The sequence below is a fragment of the Dendrobates tinctorius genome, unplaced genomic scaffold, assembly GCF_039654945.1.
Source record: "Dendrobates tinctorius isolate UK_male_01 unplaced genomic scaffold, ASM3965494v1 ptg000001l, whole genome shotgun sequence".
NCBI classification, from domain to species: domain Eukaryota; kingdom Metazoa; phylum Chordata; class Amphibia; order Anura; family Dendrobatidae; genus Dendrobates; species Dendrobates tinctorius.
In genome coordinates this window covers 12,169,862-12,189,513 of record NW_027361669.1, presented here as the reverse complement: position 1 = coordinate 12,189,513, position 19,652 = coordinate 12,169,862, and the positions used below count along the sequence as shown (strand labels likewise).

The window sequence follows — 19,652 nt, the reverse complement described above, 5'->3', positions numbered from 1 at the left end:
CTGGTTTTGGCTTACACATACTGCTGTAAAATACTGACCAAACACTGAAAGTGTGAAAGTGGCCAAAGAATAAGTGATAATTTGATGATTGGTGGGGGTCCGACTGCTGGGACCTGCATCGATCTGCAGAATGAAGAACTTTTATCCCCATTAGACTGGAGCGACATGTATGGTATGGCTCAACCACTGATCCATTCATTCCCTCAGTGGCTGCACTTGGCTTTTTCTGGAAACCCCAAAGAGGATAAATGGAGCTGAGGTCAGACATGCCACCTGCCACTCCATTTTAAAATGGGGATAAAAATGCCTTGTCATGGGTAAAAGTTCCCCATTCTTCTGATCGTTGCGGTTTCCAATAGTCGGATTCCACCAATCAATAAGTTATCACCCAGCTAACCTGTGGATTGGGGATAACTTATTTTCATCAAAGATCCCCTTTGATGCAAACTCCTTTAATTGTACATCACAGTTATGGTGTGCGCACAAGAGATGTGCGGGAGCCTCCTGTGTTTTACAGCCGATGCTCCACTATAACGGGGATAATGGTGAACAGGTATTTGCATATAGCTGTAGGGTGGGCCCCAGACTCCCCAGTCCGACCCTGGTGGTGTTCCCAGTGGTATTTGGTGTGGTGGAGGGAGACATGAGAGTCAGCACGCAGGCTTTGCAGATGGTAAATACAGCAAGTGATGGTACATCTTCTTAAAGGCATTTTCCATGAAACAAACTATCAGCAGCAGTAGGTGGTGCTACATACTTGATGATGACAGGTTCCAAAATGCAGACCATCAGTGGTAGCAGATGTTGACACTAGGTGCATTCTGCAAATTCAGTGCGCCGGTCTGGGTCATCCTCATTGAGATGCTGCAGCAGCTGGATTTTGTAAGGGTGCCATTTGTGAGTAGCTAATATCCGCCGAATGGATGTTTGACTGATGTCAGATCGTCATGCTGAATTTGCAGAATGGGCAAAGCAAAAATTGGAACAGGACCCCCAGTTTACACAGAACATCATATTCAGTGATGAGGCTAACTTTTTTATGTGGGCCATTTATATGGGATACACCTAACTAAAATGGGAATGGTGACAGTTTTCTTGCACGTAGGGTGTCTTGCATTGAAATCTGCTGCAATGACCCGGGTACTGCGTTCACCAGACATCAACACAATTTCTATCTGCTCCTCAAGTGTTAACCTCAGCGACATGTCAATGGCTGTAAACAAAGAGAAACTTATATAACTCTTGAAAGAATAAAGTTACATTAAAACCAAGCACACCATTGTTTTTCTTATGAAATTCTCAATAAGTCTGATGCGTCACATGACCCTGTTCCCATTGAAAAGATAAAGTCAAATCCAAAATGGCCGCCATGGTCACCACCCATCTTGAAGGTTCCCCCCTCCCATATACTAATGTGCCACCATCAGGAGCTGATATCACCAACCATTCCCATTTAGGTGTATCCATATACATGGCCACTGATGGCCTCCTCAGAGCCCTTGACATGGTATGATTGCCCCTCATGTAGCCCTCTAAACAGTATGATGGCAACTAAAAAGTGTTCATATCTTAAAAATCACTATAAATGTTAATAAAAGGTAAAATGACAAAGTGCTTATAGTTACAAACTCTATCCACGATCCATTTATGCAGACAGGAATAAAGCTTCTATTATACAGGCTGTAAAATGATTTATTCCAGAAGTCAGAGCCTTCATACGGAGAGATGAAAGAAACAAGAGCCGCTGCTTGTGCCATACCAGGTACTGCCTCAAGGGGGCGCGCCTACAGCACTCAGATCTCTGGCGGAAGCGCTCGCTCGAAGAACTACATGCCCCACAATGCTTCGCTTCCATGCGATTACGTCAGCTTTAGTGCGACCTGCGCCCACACCACGTGTTTCGTTTCGTGTCTTGGTTGCACTTTAGGAAAGCAAGATGGGAAAAGTAAGGAAGACGAAAAAGAACACGTTCAACTACAGCGTGAACAGAAAGAAGCTGAAGCGCAGGGCGAGGAAGAAGGAAGCGCCACGTATCGCCTGGTGAGAGCCCCGACGGCCAGACTTGTCCTGACACCTCTCCGTGCCGCAGAGCTGTGATCAGTCTGCCCCCGTACTCCTCGCCCTTCTGCCGCCATAGCCAAGTTCTTCTACATTGTTGTGTAGGAAGACATGTATAACCAGCAGCGCCGCCCCTGACCACAGGCTGCGACTGGTATTGCAGACTGGATGGAGCTGAGCTGTAATACTCGGTGCTGCCGGCGGGGGCGCTGCTTGGCCATGTATAGGGGATCTCTGGGGCGCACTGATCCCTGCAGTGTTCTGTATCCCATTGTATGGGATGAGCCCAGCACCGCGGTCCCACAGACAGTAAGGGGAGCGGAGGCCGCACAGCCTGGTCTCAGGATCACTGGGGTCCTGGCGGTAGGGGGTAACAAAGGAGAACAGTAATGTCTGCTGTATAGCCTCGCTATCACGGCGGATATAACGTGCTGGAGTCTGATGATTGCCTTTTACATTTGTGTCACTGACCATAAAAGTCAAGAAAGTGAAGAGCTGACAAAGGAAGTGACTGCTGCAGAGCTGTGTCAGGGATTGGGCGTATTCCTGCAATGGCTGCCACCAATGTACCCTCTGTACACACAGGAAAGCGTCGTCCACACACAACCACTCACCAGATCTACTTTGCGCTGCACATGTTTATGTTCTCCATTTTTATATGGCATACCTCTATGTCCAGAAGCTGTAGGTATAGCATAATAGCAGAGGCCGAAATTCCACTTTTCTGTCTACCATGGGGTGTGTGACTATGTATGACATGCACCTGTAACTTTCCCAGTGTGTACTGTAGATGCTTCATACAGTGTGAATTTGGCCCTATCATATCTCATCAATATGTAATGGTAAGAATAAGAATACGACGGGTGTGTACATCTGGGGGGATCATGTCTTAGATCACCCTAACAAGAGGGTCTTAGTGGTTATTAGTGACTATTATAACAGGGCAGGGGCGGCTCATAGCTCAGTGTTTCCTCCCAAAGATATGGATGATGAAGCGTTCTGCTCTCTTGTGTTACTGTGTATTGGCCATTCTCACCTCTGATCTGTTGCTCTCTTGGGCTACAGAAGAACATGTGGCTGGGGGATCAGTCTTGCTATACTGCCCAGACCGCTAAATGGGGCAGATGCTTGGCACAATGGCACAGGACAGGGCAAACAAGTATAATATTAGGCAGGGAGTCTAATATGTGTAATGTGCTCACTGCGGTTTCAGTGGTTGTCATGTCACCGTACGTGTGCTTGTTCAACCAGCCAATCATATGCCATCTGCTTTCTCTCCCCTCCTTTCAGTGATGTGCTGTTCCCCAGCCACATGGTGTCCTCTTCTAAAGCTTGAATACTGTCCACTGTCACACAAGTGCGCTTAAAAAAGTGCAATAGGATGTGGTGCATCAAAGAACGACCCCTAGTAAACTACCCCTGACCCTCCAAGCCTAAAGCCACAACAAGGGTCAGGGAACAGTGGCCTCTCCTAGCCAAAGCTTAAGGAGGCCCAAACTTAGGCCGGGTTCACATTAGCATTCGGGGGCATAGCAGAGGGCTGCGTACTTCCTCCATTAAGCCCCGCCTACTTCCGCATGCGTCCTGTGTACCTGTCTTTAACATTGGGTACGCAGGACATGTCTGTCGTTTTGACGCTCCCGCCGTCCGCACAACACTCAACTTGTTGCGTTCCCGTGTGGTCGGCGGGCACGTCAAAACGACACATCCACATACCTCCGCATGTCCTGCGTACCTAATGTTAAAGATAGGTACGCATGCAGAAGTAGGCGGGGCTTAACGGAGGAAGTACGCAGCCCTCCACAGAGCCCCCAAACGCTAATGTGAACGTAGCCTTAGTCTTCTAGACCGCCACCTTGGAATGCAATGCCCTTCTGAACATATCTGTGTCTGGTGTGGTATCTGCATTTCTCAGTATCTGTCAGTAAATTGCCTGCGCCACGTGCAAAGTATGTGAACAGGCGACAATTGATGATGTCATGTCTTAATTCCAGTGAGGAAATCCGAAAAGCCTGGGATGACAGCAGATCTGTAGCGACTAATCTGGCCGAGATGGGCCTCGCTGCGGACCCCAACAAGACTCTCCCAATCCGGGAAGGCGCAGTAAGTATTACTGGAAGTGGATACCCAGATATGGAATGATTCACAGATAAAACGCAAGAATACTTTTGCTTCCTTACACAGTATTTTGGGATTGTCACTACCCCCCCGCTGTAAAAACCATGACGTTGTGCTAGAGTTTGGCTTATTAGTGACTGAGAGATTTGTAGCACACGGGTTTATTTCACCCAACCACAACTTGTAAAGTTTTATTTTCTCCCAAGACTGTAATGAATGATGTATGGATGTTCACTCACTGATTTGTGTGTGATACTAAGGATCAAATGGGAGGTAGAAATCCAGACTGTTTAGGCACATTCACACAGTCAGTATTTTACATCAATACTTGTAAGGGTCCCGTTTCACATAGCGACGTACCAGCGATCCTGACAACGATACGACCTGGTAGGGATCGCTGGTGCGTCGCTAGTAAGCTGCCAAACAGGCAGATCTCTTCAAGGACGCACCAGCGTTCCCGACAACGATACGACCTGGTAAGGATTGCTGGTGCGTTGTCACACAGCAGCTATTCTGAACAATTCCCGCCTGCGTCCCTGAGTTCTGCGTCATCAACGAGATCGCTCGTCGTTGTCACACACAGCGATGCATGCTGGCCAGCGGGACGCCGACAATGAAAAAATGGCCCAGGACATTCGAGCACGATCAGCGATATCCAGCAGGGGTGCCGGTCGCCGCTATGTGTCGCTGTTGTGTCACAAAATCGGTGACGCATCAGTGATCTCGCTATGTGAGACGGGGCCTTAAGCCAAAACCAGGAGCGGGGCAATCAGAGGAAAAGTATAATAGAAACACGTCACAACCTCTGTCCCGTCCCTGAAATGGCATCATTAGTGACTCATTGCCGGAGCAGAGCTAGTCCCTGTGCTGTGCATTGTTCGATATGCTCAGATCTGCAGTAATGTGCCGGCTAGTGATGAGCGAACATGCCCTGATAAGACGTTATAGCATGCTCGGGTGCTAACAGAGTATCTTCGGCGTGCTCGAAAAAAAATATGTCTGCGTCCCCTCGGCTGCATGTCTCTCAGCTGTTCGACAGCTGCAACACATGTAAAGATTGTCTAACAAACAGGCAATCCCTGATAAAGGGATATCTTTCGAGTACGCCGAAGACTCTGTTGGCACCCAAGCATGCTCAGATAACACCTTATCAGAGGACGATCACTAGCCGGCAACACAGCAGTGTTAATATACCGGGCAGAGACCAGTGACGTCACCTGCGAAGGCGGCGCTGATCCTCCTGCATGGCGGTATTGTAACACCGCTGTGTTGCCGGTTTAGTACTGCAGATCTGAGCTGACAGAGTGGAGGCTGCCACAGTGCACAGCGCAATTTCAGGGAGGGGGCAGAGCTGTCACAGTAACCGCAGCCTCTGCCTCCTGTGCTGATCACGCTTTCTTTGAGTATCCCAGGATGTGCTGGGGGCTCCCAAATGAGTAGTCATCAGACAGAAAGTAAAAAAAAAAGACAGTGTAGTTAAAGGGAATCTGTCACCCTTTTTTTCGGCTTGCAGCTGCTGACATAGACATCGGGGGCTTATCTACAGCATTCTCTAATGCTGTAGATAAGCCTCCGATGTAACCTGAAAGATAAGAAAAACACGTTATATTATACTCACCGGGGTGGGCGGTCCGGTCTGATGGGCATTGGAGTCCAGTCCGACGCCTCCCATCTTCATGCGATGACGTCCTCTTCTCCCGTCCTGTAATGGCTGCGGCGCAAGCGCACTGCTCTGCCCTGTTGAGGGCAGAGCAGAATTCTGCAGTGCGCAGGCGCCCGGACCTCTCCCGACGCAACGCCCACCGGACCGGACCGCCCACCCCGGTGAGTATAATATAACGTGTTTTTCTTATCTTTCAGGTTACATCGGAGGCTTATCTACAGCATTACAGAATGCTGTAGATTAGCCCCCTATGTCTATGCCGGCAGCTGCAAGCTGAAAAAAAGGGTGACAGATTCCCTTTAAGGAATAGTAGGGAATTTTTAAAGCAAGTATAATAGAAAATAGATTAGATTATGGCATCAGATAGATAGGGATATAGATCAAATTTACTTTTGCCTTTGGACCACCCCTTAAAGTCGTGTCGGCACATTTGCATGGCCAAAAGACAGAGGCTTGCAGGAGGGAAAAAGTAAATTTCCTCCCTGCAGCCGGGCTTTTAGTGTAGCGGCCACACAGCTTTAGAATGCTACTAGACTGAATAACTCCATATCCGCAGTCTGCAGGTTAGTAGAAGTTTGGTGCCATGACGAGTTCCCAGTTAAAAGAACCCACACTTTATAATTTTAACTTTGGGGTCCTAAGACCCCGATTGATCACTCTGAACTCTTGTTTGATGTGCTGTGGCCAGGAAACGGGAGGACACTGCGAAGCGGTGTTATTTTCAAAGGCACCGATTCATCAACCTCTTTACATTCAAATTCTGACTTAAAAAAACGTTGAAAGTTGAAATACTTGTGTGAAACGTGCAAAGATTTTGTAACTTTTGGTATTTTCACGCCAATCATTGGTCCAGTTCTTTTTCCACTTTCACTGCTCTATACCCACTATGGTACTGTATTTTGATTATGATAGGTGGTTATTTCATAGAATGGTAGAGTTGGAAGGGACCTCCTGGGCCATCTGGATTCACTAAACCATCCCAGACAGATGTCTGTCCAGCCTCTGTTTGAAGACTTCTATTGAAGGAGAACTCACCACCTCTCGTGGCAGCCTGTTCCACTCATTTGTTTCTAGCTTCTAGATTGGCTGATTTACCTGGCTCACTAGATTTTATTTAATAATTGCTTGGAGTTCACTCTGCCTTGTTCTGTATATTCATGTTTCCTTGGTGTACTTTTAGTAAAATATAAATAGTTTATTAGAATTATTTTTGGTCTGTTACTTCCCTTTTCTTTGGGTAGATTGTACATTTTCTGGGCCTATTGAATCACCTGCATTTTTTCATTGCGTTTTTACATGAGTTTTTTTTATGTGTTCCTGACACTTCATGTTTTACATAAAGCTGCTTTGTGTTTGATTGTTCCTGGTATTTGGCTTGGGCAAATCTTCATATGTAGATTACATGCAGGGTTTTTTTAGTGCTTTTCAGCAATGGAAACACACATGCAATTTTCCACATCTAATGCAATTCTGTGGGGAAAAGGTGCACATAAAACTCCACGTACCTGCAAGAGAAATTGCCATATTGTGAATTTGAAGCGCGCAGCCCAGGACAGTTTACACTGAGTGAAAAAAGCAAAAATAAAGCCCATCCACTTTGCTGGAACTGTAAGAGGCAGCGTTTTTGGGCAGTGAAAATACACGACGTCGAAAACTCATCATTGACAGCCAGTGATGAGCGAACGTGGAAGGTGTTATTGGAGCATGCTCGCGCGGTAATAGTGACTTGGGAGTGCTCAGATTCCATGTTCGAGTCCCCGCGGCTGCAGGTCTCTTGTCTGTTCGACATTCACAACACATGTAGAAATTACCTGTTTGTTAGGAAATCCCTGCATGTGTTGTGGTTGTTGAACAGCCGCGGGGAATCAAGCTTAGTATTTGAGCACGCCGATGACCCTCATTAGCACACGAGCATGCTCAGATAACGCTTAGACGTTCACGCATCACTACTGACAGCAATAAGCCAACACTATGCTGCTGCAGGTTGTTAAACACTAAATGCAATAATTTTTTTTTTTTTACAGTTATGTGGATTAGGCTGGTTTTTCATTTACCACATTTTTTGAGGGCCGTTATTGCGGGCCGTATCGCTGCATTTTTTTTGTGGTCCGCCGCAATAACGGGCTGCAAAAAAGCTTGCGGATCGCAGTTTTTTATTTTTCCAATACTGTTGAAATAGTATTGGAAAACAAAAAAATGCGTTCCGCAAAACCAGAAGTTACAATGGGGGCCGTGTCTGTACGTCATAAAAAAGATCGAGCACGCTTCATCTTTTATCACGGGTGCAAAAACGACCCTCATGGCCGTACGATAGATGACGCACTGTAGAAATTTTGCGGGCCGATTTTGTGGCCCCAGAGAAATCTACTGGGGCAGCAAAATTGGCCCGCAAACACGGTAGGTGTAAAACCAGCCTTAAATAGGTTTTTAGACCATTTCTGCATTGGTAACGCACTAAAAGCGCATATACTTTTTTTTTTTTTTTTTACATGTACTGCAATTTTATGAGGAAAACCTGCACATGAAACTTATTAACCATAAGAAAAACTGGCGTGTTGCGGACTTCATATACGTCAGTTTACACTACTTAAAAAAAAAAAAAATCAGTGGGCACGATGGCTTTATAGATCCTATCCACTTTGCTGGAACTGATGCTGTTTTTTTTTTTTTTTGTACAACGAAAATACATGGCATCAAAGACTCGTCACGAGAATGTGACCTACTAAAGCATATGGTGGTCGGGTAACTGGGCTGCATCGGTGTGTGACGATGAAAGATTGCAGTGCTGAATGAATGGCATCGAGGCTTCCTGATGGAGTGTGTGATAAGATGACACTTTTAAATTAAAAATATGTAGTTTGATTTCTGATAATCTGTCATCTCGCTAATTCCATAATTACCTTGTCATAGTAGTTTATGTCATAGTACAGTAACTCGCCAGGTAGTGTAATACTGCTAGTATACCAGCGGTTACCCAACATTGTACTGTGCTTTTCTCTCATAGGGCACAAGTACTGGAGAAAAGCTTGTCCGAAAGCCGTATGTCCTACAAGGTAAGACGCTCACGGCGCGGGAATCTCCTCTGAAAGTGGAGTGTGGTCTCCGCACATCATGTTTCCATGAAAGCTTATTTGTTCTTTTTATCTTCCAGAACTAAAGACATCAGCCAGCCTGCCGTCCAAAAGAACAATGGGCATTTCTTCTGACATGGTCTTCTATGTTCGTCACATGGTAGAAAATTATGGTGAAGATTACAAGGTATTATGCCTGCATGAATTTATATTGAACTGGGTTTTCCAGGTACATCCTTTGCCCCTCACTGCCAGTATGGCTCGGTCCCATATGATGTGACCTCGTAATCCAGTGACTGTAGACCACAATGACATTTTGCCTATGCAGGAAACTAGATGAGCTCACTGTTGTAGGTGTCCACCATCGCATAGGTTTCGGAGGTCCAGCAAGCCCCCTGGCCCAAGCAAATAAATTCATATAACAAAAGGAAAAAGCCGCGTCTCCCATAAAATCTTGGCAGCTTTATTCCATAATCTTAGGTCACCAACAGGACAGTGTTCTGGTGTTGACACGTTTCCACTTTACGTTACAATTAAAACTTTACAAGTTGAAACGCGTCAACACCAGAACACTGTCCTGTTAGTGACCTCATTTTGATGAACGTGTACTAAAGCTGCCAAAATGTTATCGGAGTCCCCGGCTTTATTGCCGTTACCTTTAGTTTATAGAGATACAAATCCCACTGTAGTCATTAGATCCTACAGAAACGTAATATCACTGCTGCCTAGTTGCCTGAAGTTGTTTAACCCCTTAATGACCAGTGATGGATGTATCTTGTCACTGGCAGGCACCATGTATACCGCTATATGGTATCACTGAAATCACAAGGACTGAAGCTATGGCCAAATTTCTACTTAAATAGTTTATATACAATTCAAAATTGCAAGAGCAGGAAGGAAAAGTTGTGTAATGATGGAAATCACAGGATGGATAGACATATTAATGTTTTTGAATATTTGTTTCCATTTTTCTCACAATGTGCAAAACATCTCAATTTATTCATTATCAGCTTTGAGCGCGACACATGGAAATACACGCACTCTCACACCTTGACTGCTATCAGAGATTAATAGCTATCCGAGGAATGTTCTGCCATGCTGAATGCACCTGAGTAAATCATTAAGATCTGCTGGCAGCTTTGTTTGCAATTGACGATCCATCTCATCCTAGATGAGCGCAATGTGAGTCAAGTCTGGAGACACTGAAGGCCATGGTTCTATGGTTTAGGCCATGCAGGCTCCTCACAGTAGCAGAAGCAACATATGGTCTGGCGTTGTCATGTTGAAAATGAGCTCCTGGGACACTTGTGAGAAATGACCGGACCACTGGTTCCACGACTTAATCAGTGTAATCTCGAGCTGGTACTGTACCTGGATTGAATACTAGAGGTGTCCGACTACAATACAGCTTGCTACTCCACATCATAATCCCAGGCCATACCCACATGGTCTCCTGCTACCATTGCATCCAAAAGTGGAAATCATTGATAAAGAGCATTGCTTTTCATTGTTTGCGCTGCCCCATAATGGCCTTTGAGAGCGTTGGCATGAGGACAATGAATTACCTGTAGCTGGATGTCTGGCTCTTAGTCACATATCGAGCAAACCGCTTCTGATTGGTTTGTGCAGACACTTAGGCTTGGTATGTGTCATCTAATTTTACATGTAGTACAGACTAGGTCAATTGTGGAACCAGTGGTATGGCCATTTCAAAGTATCCCAGGAGCCCTTTTTTAAACATGACTGTGTCAGTCCATGTTACTCATGCTACTGTGAATTGCTTAAAAATGCCACCATACCCTGCATCATCTCTGGAATTGTTACCCATCGAGCACATCTGGAATGTCATTGGTCAACAGTTGCCAAGGTAGCTGCCAGAAGCGGATCTTGATGACGTGACAGAATGGCTTTTACGTTGTTTTGATTAAAAAAAAAAAAGAAAAAAAAGTTAATTATGTACCCTATATTATTTTCATGCACTGTTGCTATTTATTTACTGCTGGGTATTTGCTCATTTTGTTTTTCTCTTGGGATTTGCTTGCCCATTCAGCCTGGCAGAATGCACCCTCAGATAGCTGGGAACCGATGTGTGATTATGGCAGCCGGAAGACTGCTGAAGGCCCATGTAACTTGTGTTAGTCTCCCTTGATACGCAGCCATGGCTGAGCTTAATAGGAGAAGTGCAATACTGTCGGCTCTACCATACACGAGAGAGAACAATGCAGTTAGCGGTACAAAATTGGACATGCATGATCAACATGTCTCCTGGCTGTCGGCAGTAGGGTGACTCTTCACACACATTTGACCATTTGACCACCAGTAGCAGCAGGTTCACTCAATACTATGTGCCTGTTGGAAAAAAAAGTGGCTTATCTATTAACTCTTTCATCAAACACAAGCCATTGTAAACCTTGTAAATTTATCAGCAGGCTTTGTAGGCATGGTGACTTGTAGGTAAATTTCCCTTAAATCAACTGTAGACATCTCATTGATGTGCTAAAATGGTCATCTCAGCCAACACTCCCATATACAGGAGCACTCGCCCAAGAACAACTGTGTTCTCTAAGGCCTGTTTCACACTTCCGTTTTTTCAAATCCGTCAAAATCCGTTGTTTTCCGTAAAAAAACGGATCCGCCATTTTTTGCAGGATCCGTTTTTTTTTGTCCCATAGACTTCCATTACGGTTACCGCGGATCCGTCAAAAAAACGGATCCGTTTTTAAAAAAACGGATCCGTTTGCATCAGTTTCCGTCAAAAAAAACGGAAACGGATCCGTTTGGCGGACACAAAAACGGAAGTGTGAAACAGGCCTTAGAGAAAGCTATTGACTGACACATCTGCCGGCGACTTATCTCAGGGAGTACAATGATCAGCAGTCCAAAATCGAACAAGTGCAATTGACATCTCCCTTGACAATCTGGCTCCCGACAGCCCCCCCCCATACACATTAGACCATCAGCCTAACCTCTCAATATCAGCAGGTTAAGCCAACGTTAGTCTGTGTTAGGGAGGCCTTAAAATGTACATTGGTTTTCAGATGGGACTTTAGTAGAATGAACAGTAATTCACAAAAGAATTAATGAAACATCAGTTGAAAGTTAAGAATATAGAGGAAAACGTGGAAAAAGCTGGGTAACATGGGGGGCTTTTGAATCTGGAAATGAAGCCTACAATCAGAATTTGGTTGGCATTAGATATGGAACAAGGAAGGATCTTCACTGGGTATATACTGTACTTTGGAGTTGGATTAATTCTAAAGGCTCAGTAAAGGGCTTGTCACACTAAGCGAAATCGCTATAACATTACCAGTTTTGTGTAGCAGCGATATCGCTATGTCTGATACTTACCTCCGACCGGCTCCCCCACTGCTCAACGCTGATCGCGCGAGAACGTCCTGGACCGTTTCTCGTCGTCAGCTTCCTGTGGCGCCGACGAGCGACGCATGGAGGACTTCAGGATTGCCGCATCTGACAGGTAAGTACCGACCCCTGCTATGTCGCTGGTGAGATCTGCCTGAGTGGCAGCTCACTAGCGACCACTTAGCGATGCACCAGCGATCCTGACCGCGTCATATCGCTGGTCGGGATCGCTAAGTGTGGCAGTACCCTAAGACAAGCTGATAATTGAGAATGAGTGATTGTCAACTCTGTGTAGCCAATAGGACTGCCACTTATCTAAATGCACCTTAGGCTATGTGCACACATTGTGGATTTTATGCGTTTTTGCCGCAAAAACGCATACAAAAAGCAACCCATTGTTTTCAATGGCATTCTGCGCATGCTGTGATAATGCTGCGTATTTTTCCGCAGCGGAATCGCTTGGAAAACGCTAGTATTCTGCAAGCTTGCAAAGCACTAGTTTTTTGTGGAAATTTATGTGGCAATTCCGCACGTGTGCACATAGCCTTAATAAAAGCTCCAAGTTCAGCATGGTGGCACAAGGTTTTGTCTGAATGCCTGCATTGGTGGAGACAATATTGGTTTCTATTGAGTATCTGATCACATATGTAATCTCATGTGGTTGGTCTTCTGGGCCATAGGCTTCCTCGGGGCAGAGGGAATTCTGCCTGTATTGGCTTGAGATTCGCAGCACTGGGTGGAATTTGATGAACATGGTTGATTTAGGAGACGTTTTCCATATACATCAAAGTAGGAAGGCCAGCTATTGTGCAAAGAAAGGATCCGGACCACAGCTATTAGCACACAGTGCATGAGAATTATAGAAGGGATTTTCTCTTATCTGCGGGGGAGCACAGCAGTCACACAGCAGGTGTATAAGAGAACTTCAACTTAGAAGTGGTCTTAAGACCCCATCACACATAGCGATCTCACTAGCGAGATCGCTGCTGAGTCACAAGTTTTGTGACACAACAGTGATCTCACCAGCGAGATCGCTGTGTGTGACCGCGATCAGCCCCCCTGCCGGTATCGCTGTAGGAAAGCCCAGGACTTTTCTTTGGTCGCTGGTCTCCCGCTGGCCAGCACACATCGCTGCGTGTGACAGGCGGGAGACCAGCGATCAGCTGGTAACTAACGTACACATCGGGTATCTAAGTGACGCACGTCCCTTAGAAACCCGATGTGTATGTTAGTTACCAGCTCCCTGCATCAGCACGCTGGTAACTAACGAGCACAGCTGTGCTGATCGCTGGTGAAGCTGTATGTTTGACAGCTCACTAGCGATCACATAGCGACTTACCAGCGATCCTGACACGTTGATATCGTTGTCGGGATCGCTGGTGAGTCGTTGTGTGACGGGGCCTTTATAGTTTAAAGGAAACCAGTCACTGGGTTTTCCCTGTATAGTGACGTACAGTGGACATCACTGTAATGAAATCACATCCACTTTGCCTGGATAGTTAAATGCAGCAGAAAGCTCAACCACATGGGAACGTGGCTTTACTGATGCATGTTCTAGCTGTGAAAAACGTAGACAGAGCACGCACATGAAACACGGCTGTCTGACCGAGGCCTTTTAAAAGGGTTGAATTGTTGGATGTCAACGACCCGGTGCTGCAAAGTTTCCATGGAATTTCATCCAAGTTGTAGATCTTGTAAACTCAACCAGCGTATTACAGAACCAGCATTAACCCCTTCATGACCCAGCCTATTTTTACCTTAATGACCTGGCCATTTTTTGCAATTCTGACCAGTGTCCCTTTATGAGGTAATAACTCAGGAACGCTTCAACGGATCCTAGCGATTCTGAGATCGTTTTTTCGTGACATATTGGGCTTCATGTTAGTGGTAAATTTAGGTCGATAATTTTTGCGTTTATTTGTGAAAAAATCAGAAATTTGGCGAAAATTTTGAAAATTTCGCAATTTTCAAAATTTGAATTTTTATTCTGTTAAACTAGAGAGTTATGTGACACAAAATAGTTACTAAATAACATTTCCCACATGTCTACTTTACATCAGCACAATTTTGGAAGCAAAATATTTTTTTGTTAGGAAGTTAAGGGTTAAAAGTTGACCAGTGATTTCTCATTTTTACAACAAAATTTACAAAACCATTTTTTTTAGGGACCACCTCACATTTGAAGTCACTTTGAGGGGTCTATATGGCAGAAAATACCCAAAAGTGACACCATTCTAAAAACTGCACCCCTCAAGCTACTCAAAACCACATTCAAGAAGATTATTAACCCTTCAGGTGTTTCACAGCAGCTAAGGCAATGTGGAAGGAAAAAATGGACATTTTAATTTTTCCAACACAAATTTCCTTTCAGCATCAATTTTTTCATTTTCACATGGGCAACAGGATTAAATGGATCCTAAAATTTGTTGGGCAATTTCCCCTGAGTACACCGATACCTCATGTGTGGTCATAAACCACTGTTTGGGCGCACGGCAGGGCTCAGAAGGGAAGGAGCGCCATGGAAAATATGCTGGAATATTTAGCGCTTGCCATGTCGCGTTTGGAGAGTCGCTGTGTGCCTAAACACTGGAGCTCCCCCACAAGTGACCCCATTTTGGAAACTAGACCCCCCAAGGAACTTATCTAGATGCATAGTGATCACTTTGAACCCCCAGGTGCTTCTCAAATTGATCCGTAAAAAAAAAAGTACTTTTTTTTCACAAAAATTATATTTTAGCCTCAGTTTTTTCACTTTCACATGGGCAACAGGATAAAATGGATCCTAAAATTTGTTGGGCAATTTCTCCTGAGCACACCAATACCTCATATGTGGTCATAAACCACTGTTTGGGCGCACGGCAGGGCCCGGAAGGGAAGGAGCGCCATTTGACTTTTTGAATGGAAAATTAGCTCCAATCGTTATCGGACACCATGTCGCGTTTGGAGAGCCCCTGTGTGCCTAAACATTGGAGCTCCCCCACAAGTGACACCATTTTGGAAACTAGACCCCTTAAGGAACTTATCTAGATGTGTAGTGAGCACTTTGAACCCCCAAGTGCCTCACAAAAGTTTATAACATAGAGCAGTGAAAATAAAAAATCATTTTTTTTTCCTCAAAAATGATTTTTTAGCACGCTATTTTTTATGTTCACAAAGGTATACAGGAGAAATTGGACCACAAAAGTTGTTGTCCAGATTGTCCTGAGTATGCTGGTACCCCATATGTGGGGGGGGGGGGGGGGGGTACTGTTTGGGTGCACGGCAGGGCGCAGAAGGGAATGAGCGCCATTTGACTTTTTGAAATGAAAATTAGCTCCAATCGTTAGCGGACACCATGTCGTGTTTGGAGATCCCCCACAAATGACCCCATTTTGGAAACTAGACCCCCTAATGAACTTATCTAGATGCATAGTGAGCACTTTGAACCCCCAGGTGATTCACAGAAGTTTATAATGCAGAGCAGTGAAAATAAAAAATCTTTTTTTTTCCTCAAAAAATGAATTTTTAGCTCGCAATTTTTTATTTTCACAAGCGTAACAGGAGAAATTGGACCCCAAAAGTTGTTCAGTTTGTCCTGAGTACGCTGGTACCCCATATGTGGGGGGGAACCACTCTTTGGGCACACGTTGGGTCTCAGCAGGGAAGTAGTGACATTTTGAAATGCTGACTTTGATGGAATGGTCTGCGGGCGTCATGTTACATTTGCTGAGCCGCTGTGTGCCTAAACAGTAGAAACCCCCCACAAGTGATCCCATTTTGGAAACGACCCCCCAAGGAACTTATCTAGATGTGTGGTGAGCACCTTGAACCCCCAAGTGCTTCACAGAAGTTTATAACGCAGAGCCATGAAAATAAAAAATCATTTTTTTCCCTCAAAAAAAGATTTTTAGCCCGCAATTTTTTTTTTCACAAGGGTAACAGGATAAATTGGACCCCAAAAGTTGTTGTCCAGTTTGTCCTGAGTACGCTGGTACCCCATATGTGTGGGGGAACCATTGTTTGGGCACACGTCAGGGCTCGGAATGGAAGTAGTGACGTTTTGAAATGCAGACTTTGATGGAATAGTCTGCAGTCGTCATTACGTTTGCAGAGCCCCTGATGTGCCTAAACAGTGGAAACCCCCCCACAAGTGACACCATTTTGGAAACTAGACCTTCCAAGGAACTTATGTAGATGTATAGTGAGCACTTTCAACCCCCAAGTGCTTCACATAAGTTTATAATGCAGAGACATGAAAATGAAAAAAAATTTTTCCACAAAAATAATATTTTAGCCCCCAATTTTTTATTTTCCCAAGGGTAACAGGAGAAATTAGACCCCAAAAGTTGTTGTGCAATTTTTCCTGAGTACGCTGATACCCCATATGTGGGGGTAAACCACTGTTTGGGCACACGTCGGGGCTTGGAAGGGAGTGAGCACCGTTTGACTTTTTGAACGCAAAATTGGCTGGAATCAAAGGTTGCACCATATCGCGTTTGGAGACCCCCTGATATGCCTAAACAGTGGAAACCCCACAATTCTAACTTCAACCCTAACCCCAATACATCCCTAACCACAGTCCTAACCCCAACACATCCCTGACCCCAATCCCAACCCTATCCATAACCCTAACCCCAACAAACCCCTAACCCCAACACTAACCACAAGCCTAACCCTAATTCCAACCTTATCCCTAATTCTAACCCTCTTTCCAACCCTAACCCTGATGGAAAAATAAAAATATTTTCTTTATTTTATTAGTTATGCCTACCTATGGGGGTGATAATCGGGGGGTTCATTTACTTTTTATTTCATTTTGATCACTGTGAGAGTGATCAAAATGAAATAATGGAATCTGCAGCCGGCAGATTCGGGCGGGCGCACTGCGCATGCGCCCGCCATTTTCCAAGATGGCGGCGCCCATGAACCGGACCCGCCGGACACCGGGAGCGACAGGGGGACTTAGAAGGTGCCGGGGGCGGTGAGAGTGGGTGAGGGGGGGGATCGGAAGCTGGTGGGGAGCGGAGGGAATGGGAGGAGGGGCTGTCATTCAGTGGCGGTGGGGGGGGGGGCGATCGCCGGTGGGGGGCGGGTCGAATCGGTGTCTCCAGCCATGTCCTATGCTATTGCAGCATCGGCCATGGCTGGATTGTAATATTTCATCAATTTTCATTGATGAAATATTACTATCGCTCTGATTGGCTGTTAAAAGTGAAACAGCCAATCAGAGCGATCGTAGCCACGTGGGGGCGAAGCCACGCCCCCTGTGGTGAATTACAAAGCCCCCTGTATCTGCGGGTCAGGTGACCTTTCATTGACCCCGGGCTTTGAATTCATGACACAGGGTATGCGTCATAGGTCGGATTGGCACCGACTTTCTTGACGCATACGCTGTGTCACAGGTCGGGAAGGGGTTAAGGTACTGTCACACTAAGCGATATCGCTATAACTTGTGACGTTATAGCGATATTGCTAGCGATATCTCTGTGTGTGATACTTACCTACGACCCGCTCCCCCGCTGGTTATTGCTGATCGTGCGAGAACGTTCAGGACCGTTTCTCGCCGTCAGCTTCCTGCGGGGTGACGAGCGTGGAGCCGGGCGGGAGGACGCAGGATCGCCTAGTGTGACAGGTAAGTAGCGACCCCCGTCCCCAGCGATGTCGCTGGTGAGATCTGCCTGTGTGGCAGCCCACTAGCGACCACTTAGCGATGCACCAGCGATCCTGACCGCGTCATATCGCTGGTCGGGATCACTGGTACATCGCTAAGTGTGACAGTACCTCTAAGGATATCTGAATTGTGTGCGCACATTCATCAGTTACCCTATGGCCCTAGTTAAAAACACCTGTATGAAAACAATGTTTTCTTTCCTACTAATATCATTTACTGTGTGTGTTAGGCCAGGGTCACATTTGTGAGAAACTCGCACGAGTCTCGCTACCCGGCACTCGGGACCCGAGTGTGCAGTTGCATGCATTTCTATGCAGCTGACTGGCGGCGGCAGTGCCTGGTATTGAGAATCGAGACTCGTGCAAGTTTCTCGCAAGTGTGACCCCGGCCTAATATACGAATCTGGCCTAAGAATGCTCTCCGATAAAATAATTTTTGTTGTTAGGTTGGGTTTTCTATGTTTGTTAGAAAAGCTTATTTTCTTTATTTTTTTGTTATAGGCAATGGCACGAGATGAGCAAAATTACTACCAGGACACCCCAAAACAAATCCAGCGTAAAGTGAACCTGTACAGGCGGCATCACCCTAATGATTACCAAGCTTTGATCACATCAAGAACAAAACAATGACCATGTGTCGTCTATGGCCAACAGGAAAAGCCAAGATTTTGGGGAAATAGAGTGGAGACTTATCAAGCTGAATGTGCAGAAAACTTTCATCACTCTCTGGGCCTTATCTAATGAGTTGGTATGGCGGCCCAGAAAAGGGGTGCTTCTTATCTTCAAATAATCATGATGTACATTCCAGGCCCACAGAATTTGAATTAACAGATCCTGAAGAATACGGTCTAAAAATACGCCAGATTTAGCAGTTATCACGGTCTCGTCTATGTTTGAGCTAAGAATTGGACAGTATTGATTAATCTGTCCCACTGGATCCAGCTGAACATAACGTAAGAAAAGACATCAGAAATTGGATGGGACAGAGAAATGCCATGAAATTGACAAAGGACAAAATCATGTTAACTTCTAATAAATACATTTTATGTGCTTCAATAACATTAAATAACCTCAAACCATAAGAATTTTTTTTTTCTTAGAAAAACAGTGTCTATGAAATAAATTAGCAGTGGAATCTTCCCACGGGAGGTGAGGACCCGCCCCACTTCTGTGTCCGCCAATATCCAAATATTACAGCTATGGCACCCGTCGGTCAGTCCGGACCAAGATCCTTCCTCTCCAGCAGACTGATGGAGATCCTTACCAGATCCCGCAGTTGGGACACATCCCAGGATGTGTCCATTAGGCACTCTTCTCTCTTTCCAGAGAGGTCTTATGGTGAATGCCTTGGAGACTCGTGTGTGCCTCAGTTTCCTGGATTTTGTGCAGCTTTTCCTCCAGCGTCGATCGTACAGTCTGTATAGAGGTGCTGTTCCCATAACCATCATACACTGCGCTGGTCCCCAGCACCGTCACTTCTCTTAGCCCTTGAATTCTGTGCAGTGATAGCTCTGAGAAAATGTCTGAGATGCCAAGGGCAGACCTACAATCCTGAAGAGAGGTATTAAATGCTGTACACAGCCATTGACACAAAATAGAACTCATTAGCAACATGATTAAAGGAATCTGTCACCAGATTTTTGCTACACATCTGGGAGCACAATGATGTAGGGGCATAGACCCTGATTCCAGCAATGTCACTTACTGGACTACTTGCTGCAGTTTTAATTTCT

The 19,652-nt window shown here is 45.4% G+C and overlaps 2 protein-coding genes across 2 annotated transcripts in view; one reads left to right on the top strand and one right to left on the bottom strand.

Moving 5' to 3' along the window:
* Nucleotides 1-1,833: 1,833 nt before the first annotated feature.
* Nucleotides 1,834-19,004, top strand: NOP16 (NOP16 nucleolar protein). Its single transcript, XM_073566250.1, has 5 exons — nt 1,834-2,040; nt 4,053-4,161; nt 8,844-8,892; nt 8,991-9,097; nt 18,421-19,004. The coding sequence occupies exons 1-5, from the start codon at nt 1,937-1,939 to the stop codon at nt 18,547-18,549; spliced, it is 498 nt and encodes a 165-aa protein (XP_073422351.1). The 5' UTR covers nt 1,834-1,936; the 3' UTR covers nt 18,550-19,004.
* The window catches only part of ARL10 (ARF like GTPase 10), a 29,301-nt gene continuing 28,590 nt past the window's right edge, over nt 18,942-19,652 (bottom strand). Inside the window, exon 4 of the mRNA XM_073566160.1 lies at nt 18,942-19,470. Within this exon, the coding sequence (XP_073422261.1) occupies nt 19,222-19,470 (249 nt within the window). The 3' untranslated portion in view covers nt 18,942-19,221. The remainder of the gene's footprint in view (nt 19,471-19,652) is intronic.